Here is a 10,392-nt window from a genome sequence, read left to right as displayed (position 1 = left end):
AGACTGTCTTGGAAAGAAAGGGCCTGACAGTGGCTGGTCTGGGCACGCTGGAAGCAGGGCGGCCCCAAATCTGCCTCGGTGTGTGCTCATCTCTGCTTGCTGTCCTGAGCCAAGTTAGACATAACAGAGCGACGCGTGACAGTCTTGCTCCAGTGCAGGAAATCAGCTCAGAAGGTCGCCCCGTGGGTTTGTAACCCGGCAGTAGTCGGATTCCTTCTTACATCCCCCCTTATCTCTCTGGCGCGTGGGGGGTAGGGGTTGGGGCAAATCGTTGGAACGTGTTTTCTTCGCCTCCCTCTAGAACACAAATTCTGTCAGAAAAGGAAGTTTTGTCTATTTTTTGTTCACTGTTCTATCGCCCATACCTAGAAAAGGGCTTGACCGGCTGGGGACTCCCGATTGCGGACAAAGGATTTAAAGAAGAAACAAAATTAAAATGTGTTGCAATAACCAACGCGTCCTCTAGATGGCGAGAGTCGCCATGAAATAGGAATTTAACCCATTTTTAATTTGAAAAATTTTAAACCTTTCTTGCATTGAAGAATGCATCTTCTTTAAATGTTGGAGGTTTCCGTTTAAGTACACGCTCGGAAACACAGATATCGTCTCTTGGTCCCAAAATCAAGTGAGTTTCTGACAAGTTGCTACAACTCACAGAAAACGGTATAAATATGATATAACTGAACATAAACTCAAAAAGGGGCTCTGTGGCTTAGCTGGTCAAAGCGCCTGTCTAGTAAACAGGAGATCCTGGGTTCGAATCCCAGCGGGGCCTTCTTTGTTTAGTTTTCTGTTTTTCCATGGTGGAAGGTGCCACTAAATACGTCGGAGAGGCATTAAAGAATCTGTGTGGCGGGTAAGCCTGCGCTGAACTGTTATTCCAGGCGAGGAGAGTCTCTTGCCAGGCCACTGCCGTCCCATTATGAGGGCCTGGGGTGAAGGGAAAATGAGGTTTCTGTAGTTGGTAGAAAGTGACGGGTTTGCGGATGGCAGGTAAGACTGGGTTAAGAACTGAGTGACAGGTGCCTTGCAGTAGAGATAGAAAGCAATGTGCCACACTGTGGCTTGGAGGTTCGGTCCCAGATCTCTGAACCTGGGACATCTTCAGCTGAGGGAGTGTGGTTGTCCGTGTCAGGCAGGGAATAAGCCAGGGTGTCTGGCTTGAGTCAGACTCTGATTTTATTTTTTGAGATCAAGTAAGAGAACAGCGGCCAGACTTGGACCCTCGCCACTTTGGTTTTGTGCGGGCCCGGGAACCGCCGCCTTTGTGCATCAGATGCACGTTCTGGGCAAAGGGGAGAGACTGGAGCTCGGGGAGGAAATAAACCACAAACAGACTGGCGCCCTCCTGAATCTACGGAGCCCTGGCCTGCGCACTGGGCTTTTCCGTTCTATGTAGAGATCTCGAAGGTTCTGACTGGGGTCCCCTGAGAGTCACTGTCTCTTCACCTAGCGCAAGCGGCCCAGCCCGGCGCCCAGCGTCCCGTTCACACCGCAGCAACCCTGAGTTCATCGTTTATTCATAGCAGTTCCCCCCTCCCAGCTTCCAAAGGAATGTGAACAAACAAGACAGCGAAGGTGGAAGACTAGGCCACCCCCAAATATGCCACTTGGGCACAAGGATTATTGTGAGCTGAAAGCGAGAGAGAGGAATTAGGACAGAAGTTTGCCAAGAGACCCTTGTGCCCTCTCTGCGGGGAAAGACGGAGGTTCACCCCCAGACAACCTTAGACCCCAACAGCCTGGAAATCAAATAACAAACTTTACTGACTGGCCTGTCTCTCTGCCCTTGGCCTGACACACTTTCCTTTGTTCCATGACTTCACCACAAATCCACTGTTCTTTGTTGAAGATGCCGCGTAAGCTGGACTTCTAAGCCACGGCGACAGTTACTTGTTCTCCCCGGGTGTGCCCACCTGTACCCGGGGCAAACGGGTTAACAAACTTCGGTCGGTTTTTCCTTCTTACTCGCTCGTTACCGGGGTCTCGGCGAAGACCTCAGAGAGGCAGCGGGGCACTATCTTTCCCACCTCAGTCTCAAGCCTCGAGTACCTCTAATTCTGCAGGATTGCTGCTTGTGAACCCGATCCAGTGAAGGCTGAAAACACCTTGGGAACCCAGACATCACATATTAGTGTCACTCCTGCCTGTTCCCTACCAGAAACTTGGGCGGGGAGGGACAGATATGCCACAGGTATGTCAGGAAGTGGCCCCGAACAATCCGTGTCACAAGTAGGAAGTCAAACTCACAAACCGAGGGCCAAACTCTGCCCACGTGACACTGTCCGATGCTCCAAAGTCACGACAATTACAGGGAGGCCTCCTCCATATTAGCTCATCGGCAGACCCCACTCGCGGCCTGGTTGACGGGTAAGGAAATGGAATCGTCTCTCCTCTCTCTCTTGCCACATTTAGGACAGGAGGAGGCAGGAAGTCAGGAGGAATGACAGAAGACGACACAGAACACAGGATGCCAACGTTTCAAGGTTTGCAAGATAACAGATTCAGTGAAGATTTTTTTTTAGAGAGGACAGGAAATCTTAGAGAGATAACAATTAGAACAGATCCGAGAAAGCAAGACAGTCAGATCAAAATAAACAAACAAAAAGGCCTCAAACGAAAGGAAAAATATCTGGAAGTAAGAATATCTGACCGTTTACCAGCAGCGGCCTTGGTTTTTAAACAGATTTGTGAATCAAATCCTGAAATATGGCTTTTAAGGATCTGTTTGTGCGTTTACCTAACATGTACGTTCTGGAACGGGCAGAACACTTCTCACGCTGAGGATCAATTAGATCGCGAGAGCCTCCTGTTTCTTGTTTCGTTCTTCAGCGTTCCAGTCGGTTCCCCTGGGAGGGAGGTCAGAAGCCTGGGATTTCACGGGCCCTTTACGCTGGAAAGCTGCAGTTGAAAAACACTGTAAACAGTTGAATAAACTACGTCTTGGAGGTTTAAGTATCTAAAATACGAACTTGACTGGAAATGCTTGTTCCATTACAAACAATCCCAACACGCAGTTTAAAAAATCGTACTTCTTAGCGCATTTGGAGATCGCACAGTCGGGACACAATCCACGTTGGTAACATCGTTTCACAATGGTGTGAAATCAGTTCCAACCTCGTGGACTCCTGAAGCCGGGACAGTGTCAGATTGTCCCAGGGTGTGGAAGAACATACTGATGGGCAAAATTGGCAGGTTAATTTTATTTATCCCCATTTAGAATACCTGAGTTTGAAGAGCCACGGAATATACCAAAATCTGGGAAGGTTTGCTTCACTTTGATGTGTTTGTTCCTTTGGTTAACTGCTCGGTGCCCTCACCCATAATATGACCGGTTCTTTCTGTTTCCCCTGTGGAACCTTCTCCGACAGCAAATATTCTGTTTTTTAGCAGAATAAGCTTTGTAGTTTACACTGGTTGTGTCGTCCTTCCTGAAGAAAACAAAGGTTTCTTACATAGGAATAATGTCGTTGACAGTCATGTTACCTTCTGTGCTTAGTTTTAACTGTTTTATTGTAACTTTGAAACCAATAACCACCTAAGTTCTCCAGCAATCATGGTTTGTTTCCTCTCCTAAGTGTTCAAATGTTCTGATCGGTTTTAACCTTTGCCTTCCCCCAATCGAATCCTAAATGTCAACTAAAACTTTCAAGGTACTGTTTCCACCTACACCTGTGGTTGAGACGTCCCCCGAAGGTGCCTGGAAAATCCCAACGATGCGTTCTGTCCCCTTGCAAAAAGGCAGAGAGTGAAGAGAACCAGGGCTATTTGATAGGCTATTATTGATGAGTTGCACAGGAAGAGGTGAAAATCAGAAGGGATGCCAGAAGGAGGGGGGGGGAGGAGGAGGAGGAGGAGGAAGGGGAGGAGGAGGAGGAGGAGGAGGAGAAAGGCCTAGGCTTCCCTAAGTCAGATTTGCATGGCTAAAACGTTACTATAAATATTTCGGAAATTGTACACCGAATGGGAAATTCCTGGAGACTGATCAGTGCTCTTACTGCCCATGACATGTTTCCACCAACATAGAAAGTCCTGGTGCTGTTTTCTCTGATATTAGACAACAGTAGTGAAGTGTCATCAGTCAGAATTTTAGCTATTTTTTTCAACGTTTACTTGGTCGCAACTTTACTTCTTCAATTCGAATCTAGCATCTTCTGGGCTTCTGAATTTCAAATGGGATTTACATCACTTGCCTATGGAGTCTAATTAATGTCTAACTATGTAGAACTTACTCCAGACTTACCACAACTGTCTCATATTGTTGATATATTATTCTTACTGTGTGACTTGTATATCTGCAGCATATTAGGTCTCAGGATTATTATATGTCTGTTTCAAGACTTTTTCTCTGTGGGAATTACGTTCATCCACTGCTATAAATCCCACGCGGTGTTTTCTATCTCCTTTGAAAATATGGTAGATCACTATGTCGGTAGCTATTTTGTCTAAAACTTATTTTGGATTGGCTTTCTCATCTCGTTTTTGTATCACAGAAACAACCAAAACTCCTTAGTGGCGGTCTCCTCGTTATGAATTCTCACCAGATCTCTTGCTTTGGAAAATCGTTAAGTAATAAATTAATTACGGCCCCTTTAAATCTTCTGACATCTATACATAGTCATTCTGTTTTACTTCACTTCCCCGAAAGCATCTGCAATCAGCCACAGGCCAGCTTTACCTTCAACAAAGCACAAGTCTTCAAAGCCTCACAGGAGAAGACCACGCCACCAGATATGCTTGGTTATAGACTCTGGATGGCGTGGCTTCAACAACGTTGCGCCCATAACCATCCTACCGAGCCTGGAGTTCCAGAATTCTGCTCCAGAAGCCCCCTGAGTTCTGGAAGCTGTGCTGGGGCGATGAAGGGACTCGGCCAGCAGAAAGATGCTTCCTGATCAGAGAAGAGAGGGAACACACTTTACTAAGTGTTCGCGTTATGTACATGGCAGCACCAAAGTGACAACAAAATCATGTCCGAATCTCACTCCTTGTTTATAGTAAAGCTGAAGAAAGAATAGGAACTTCTCTGTATCTCCTTGAGAAGCCAGTGGCTGCACCCTATGACGGTCTCCCCGAAATCTCATGACAGACCCCTGAGCTGATCCTGGAGGCACATTTTTACCTATCTAGAGGCTATCTGGCCCATAGCCTTAGAGATACTCTACACTGTAAACACTGAAGACTGAACTTAATCCATAGAGATATCTATCTCTATTCTGAAGATTCCAGTAAGGACTCAGATTGACTAGGTGTCCACGGAGACCCTGCATAGGACAGGGAGGGGAGACAAGGGCACTTTTCCCTACAGAAACAGAGAAAAGCGTTGTCATTTACCCTGACACCCTGTTAACTCAAGATCTGGTGGAATAAGAAGTACATAGGACTGACTGAGGGATGACTTAGTCTTTGTTTGGAATAGTGTGCAAGCTGCTATAGGATTCTACCTTCTAGATCTACAAAGAAGCCCTTTCTCTTGCCTCTTAAGGATCTATGCTAGGAGTTGTAACAGTTTAGTAGACTTCACTTTTGTGAACTGAAACAGTTGAAAATATCCTATGGTCTAGCAACATGCTCATTTGTCTATCTATCTGACTCATCGTTTTACCTTTTCCTGAAAAGATTACCTTTGAACACATCTATACAAAATTTCCTTCGATCAACGGTGTGCTTTGGAGCTCTATCCTACGGTTTCGCACAGAAAGTGTTTTATCCACATCATCACAGAAAATGGGAGAAAGGTGTCCTCTTCCCGTCCTCTCTCCAGCCCTGCTTGTGTACCTCCCGACTCAGGGGGGAAATGGATTGAAAAGTTCTCATTCAGCTTCTGGCCAGCTGGACCAACTCGACTGAAAATAGGCTGTGTCCTCATAGCGTATAACAGTGGCTGTGCCATGTGCCGGCTCCGTGTAGATGCTCCAAGACACAGAGAGTAGGAAAAAGCAGGATGCGAAACAGTGCGCACAATGTAACACTTTATGCCACACTGAGAGAAATGCACGTTCATATTTACAGAGGCACGCATAGAGGAGAATATACAAGAAAGTGAGGGTAGCACTTCCTTCCACAGGGGAGATAGTGGTGACAGGTGGCAGAGTGACCCGAGAAGCAGCCCATGTAGTTACTGATACGAGAAGGTATTACCTTATCCGAGCCAGACGAAAACCGGGAGGCTCATCAGGCTCGCAGGAAGGGGTAGAAGGGCCGGGCTCCGTGCTGTGGGCGCGGGGCTGAGTCTCCTCGCAGGCTGTGGGCGAGCGCAGGTCCGCCCAGGTCAGCATCGGCCTGTCGAGTCCTCGTACTTCACATCTGTGGGTGCGGTATTTCACATACAATGAAGTACTGAATATTCCTTATTAGTTTTTTAAAGTAGGTTTTTCAGCCTTTAGCTTTGCGCCCGGCACTGTTCTTGACCTAGAGGATGCAGCACAGACCACACAGACGAAGCCCCGCTTTCTGGGATTCACTGAGCATCTCCTAACGTCCCCGGCCCCACGCTCCAGGCACTGCTTACGTTACTATTTAATCAGTATGGCTCATGTCACTTTCGTGGCTGCCCGGAACTCGGCAACAGGGGGAAGCGCAGAGCACGTGGGCGGCCAGCGGGGCAGAGCCAGCGGCCTGGAGAAGCAGGTGGAAAGAACTCTGGGAAAGATCGGCGGGTGCTAGGACCCGGGGCAGGACCTCCGGAAAAGGACCGGGCGGGCGCCAGGACCCGAGGCGGCCCGAGGCTTCCCGCGCGCCCGCCGAGCGTGCGCGGCCTGGACCCGAGCTCCTGCTCTTTCCGGGGGTCCGGGGCGTCCCCCACTCCGGACGGAGGGAGCAGCCGCGGTGGCGAGCGCCTCCGGAAGCCAGGACTGCCGCAGGGCAGGCTCTCCCGAGGGGCGCAGGCCCTGTGACCGTCCCTACCGCCCCGCGTTCCCTCCCTCCGTTCCTTTACAAGCCCTTCCGGCCGTACTCTCGGGCGCCATTGCTTCTTTCACAAAAACAACGCTTCCAGGAGCACCGCTCGGCAGTGGCGGCGTAGGACTCTCCGTAACCGGCTGTAGGGGTGCAGATTCCACGTGACGAGGTAACCGCAAAAGGAAAAACAGCACACAGCGTGGCCCGTACGGGGATCGAACCCGCGACCTTGGCGTTATTAGCACCACGCTCTAACCAACTGAGCTAACCGGCCCGCTCTGGCGCGCTCGCTTTACTTACGTACTTTAAAGTCACCACGAACCAAGGGTGACGAGCGCCTTTGCCTACGGAAGGCTCGGACACGCTGTTTCTTCTAGAAGGAAAGGGAAAGGAGACGTCCCAGGGTCGACACAGCTGAGCCGGGCTCCTTCCCGGGAAAACCCGGTCCTTCCCAAACTGCAGAAGCACATAGACGGCGCCGAGCGGGGCTTCCTCTCTCCTACCCAGCCCGGGAGGGGCCGACCGCGGAGCCGCCGCCGCGCAGCGCACACTCCCGGCTCCCGCGAAAGGTTGGAGCAGGTCGGTTCCGCCCAGACCCTGGGGGCCCGGGACCCCGCACCCCGCGCCGCGCGGCCCAGAGTCTGAAACGGTGTCCCGGAGCTGCAGGGCGGCCCGCGGGACGCGCGGTGGCGCCCGAGTGCTGGGCTGGCGTCGGCGGGAAGGCACCGCCCCCTCTCGAGAGCCTCCGACCCTTCTCCGTCCCCAGAGAACTCAGACACCCCAAATCCATGACAAAAGAAGTCGAGACCAGGGCGAGTTCGTAGTTTGGGCCGCTAGCTGGGCCTGAGAGAGCAGAGGAGCTCAGGCCCGGGTGGATCAACTCCGAGAAGGGAGGCGGGAAACCTTTGTCCCCGGAGCGCGCGCCTGGATCCGGATCCACCTGCCGGCAGGTGTCAGGGAGCCGCGCAGCCGCAGATCCACCCTCTGCTTGTCCTCCTTTCTCTGTTGGACCCTACAACCCTCCCATTTCTCTTCTAACTTCCTACTCTCTGTTGCTTCTCAAGTTCATTGACCCACTTTATGCACACATGTATCCGAGTAAGACTCAAAAGCCACTTTTTTCTTTTTTTCTATTTGAGAAAGGAGAGCTGTAGCTTTCAACAAAGCGGATCAACTACTTTCCATCATGCAATTTATACATCTTGGTTTTACTTTAAAAATAAGAGCTGTGAGAGCATGCTCCTTATCTTTGGCGCATCTCTTTAACTTTGAATCCGCATCCTCCACATGAACTGGTAAGTTGTCTTCATTTGCTTCGTCCTGTAGTAAAGAATCAGTGGAAGTTGAATTGAAAAACCAGGATTTTTTGCTCTCCGGGGTCCCTTCTCTTCTCTTTGTGCTTTACTACCGCACCCCTGGCTTTCCAAACCCTGAGAGGTGCCTGGGAGATCTCTCTCCTTCCAGAGAGCCTTGGAGAGATTTCTCTCAGCTCTCAGCCGTGGCTCTTGGCTGTTTAATGCAAAGTGCCTTGGATCCGTTGCTCTTAGCGTTCCTGCCCTGCCCTCTGACTTTAGAGACTTTGCTCCGAGCGGCGGCGGGGGGGGGGGGGGGGGGGGGGGGAGCCTCAGTGGATATTTCTCTCCACTTTCTAGCCTTTTCCCTCGGCTCCTTTTTGGCTTGCTCTCCCACAGCAGAGACAGTTGGCAGTGGCTTTGGCTACGTGGAATTCTCTGGGTCAAGCAAGCCCACCAACAAACTTTAAAAATCCCTTAGATTTTCTCCCAGTCTCTCCTGATCGGGCGTTCACAGTTTTCTTTTGCGCCTCTGCCCATCTGCCAGGGATAAGAGGCCTTTTTTTTTTACCCTGCAAAGGCCTCTTTCTGGAGTTTAGCCTCCTCAGGTTCTTTTGTATCGTTGACTCCCTGACAGGCTCAGAAAACCTGATGTTCTGCAGTTTATGGGCCTGTTTAATAAGCAGGCTGAGAAGGAGACACTATGGCCTTGCTCTAATTAGCAGGTTTAAGAGAGAGACACTGTGGCAACTTTGCATAGCCTGACCAAACATGCCTAGATTTCTGTGACAAAATTGCTTTGTCATCCTTGAAACGACTTCATTTAAAATATATATGGCAACAGCCTGGCCACTCTCAATAAAGAAAGGAATCGTTTGAGGGCCTGCTTTGTGCCACATGATTGCGTGTTGTTTCGAGTGAACTTTCCATCACGCATCATTTTTTCAATGGATATTAAGAGACAGCCATGATTGTCCTTATACTGAAGTTGGGAAAAATTAGAAATAATATATACATGTTGCCGTGGAAACTTCCAGAAGTGAAGTGGCTGACCACTTACAGGTGCGTTGCCAGGCTTTACTTAGACTTCTGGGTGAGATTTCTGGGTGCCTGGGAGGGCCTGCGTCATGTGGAGTTTAGGATACATTTCAGAAAGTTACCTACAATATTGTTCACTGATTTCACAAATGTTTATGGATATCCTGCCAAGATCCAGTCTAGTCTTCACGATGGCAGCCCATAGACATGGCCCAAAGACACACATGGTCCCTCCCCCCCACCTCCCAGAGCTTCAAATCTAATAACACCCATGGTATATGGTTAGTTGTCTAAGTGTAGGCAAGGTCTTTCCCACATAGGCAGTATCTTTGTTTTACCTTAAGAAGGATCTTCTCTTGTTCTTCAGGTCTGACGCTGATGTATTTTCTATGCAAATGATCAGGACAGATTAGCAGCGTTGCCCAGTGAAAGCTCTTCAACTGTGCATCACAGAAAACTTCCGTATTTTGGGTTCATAGCACATCCGGTTAAAGAGAATAATATCCTGTGTTAGAACCCTTCTCCCTTTCTTTGTGTAATTTTGGAGAGTATTGTCACCAGCAATGTTGAAGATTAGCTTGACAGAGTATACTATGGAATGCTCAAGTTTAGAAGTCAAGCAATGGAGGAAAATGTGAACCTTGAAGTCAACTGGGAAAGAAGGATTTTGAGGTCAGGAGATAACCGTGGGGTCTTCTGTAGAGAAATGCTAATGTGAAGGGTTGGTCTATGTAAAAGTCGGTATGAAAAATCACTCCCAGTGTGGCCTCAAGAAGGTACCTTCAATTTGCTCTTGGAAACTGTGGAGTGCAGGATTTTCATTCTGTAACCACTAATAAATTGCGGAGGCCAGTGGAGTCTGAATGCGGGCATCAGAACAAGTTGAGGGGCGCCTGGGTGGCCCAGTCGGTTAAGCATCCGACTCTTGATTTTGGCTCAAGTCATGATCTCGTGGCTTGTGGGTTCGAGCCCTGCTTCAGGCTCTGCGCCGTCAGCTGCGTTACCATTCTATTTCTACCTCATCTCCTTGGCTTTTCTTGCTTCCTTTTACCACCATCAGAGCACCCACTGTACCTACAATAAGTTGCTGTTCAACCAGTTTTTGCAAATGGGACAATGAATGGCCAATTTCTTCTTTCAACCTCAAGGAAGGAAATGGAAC

General features: G+C 49.3%; 1 protein-coding gene and 2 non-coding genes across 3 annotated transcripts; 1 reads left to right on the top strand and 2 right to left on the bottom strand.

Annotated features, from left to right (window-relative positions):
* Positions 1-701: 701 nt before the first annotated feature.
* TRNAT-AGU lies at positions 702-775 on the top strand. The gene has a single exon. It is a non-coding gene; the product is annotated as a tRNA-Thr (tRNA).
* Positions 776-3,482: 2,707 nt separating this feature from the next.
* LOC102901244 lies at positions 3,483-9,503 on the bottom strand. Its single transcript, XM_045058424.1, has 4 exons — positions 9,473-9,503; positions 7,205-7,670; positions 6,142-6,306; positions 3,483-4,891 (listed from the first exon to the last, which is right to left on the bottom strand). The coding sequence occupies exons 1-4, from the start codon at positions 9,501-9,503 to the stop codon at positions 4,792-4,794; spliced, it is 762 nt and encodes a 253-aa protein (XP_044914359.1). The 3' UTR covers positions 3,483-4,791.
* Positions 7,101-7,174, bottom strand: TRNAI-AAU. The gene has a single exon. It is a non-coding gene; the product is annotated as a tRNA-Ile (tRNA).
* Positions 9,504-10,392: the final 889 nt, after the last annotated feature.

The sequence above is a fragment of the Felis catus genome, chromosome B2, assembly GCF_018350175.1.
Source record: "Felis catus isolate Fca126 chromosome B2, F.catus_Fca126_mat1.0, whole genome shotgun sequence".
Taxonomy (NCBI): domain Eukaryota; kingdom Metazoa; phylum Chordata; class Mammalia; order Carnivora; family Felidae; genus Felis; species Felis catus.
This window is presented reverse-complemented; position numbering and strand designations above follow the sequence as displayed.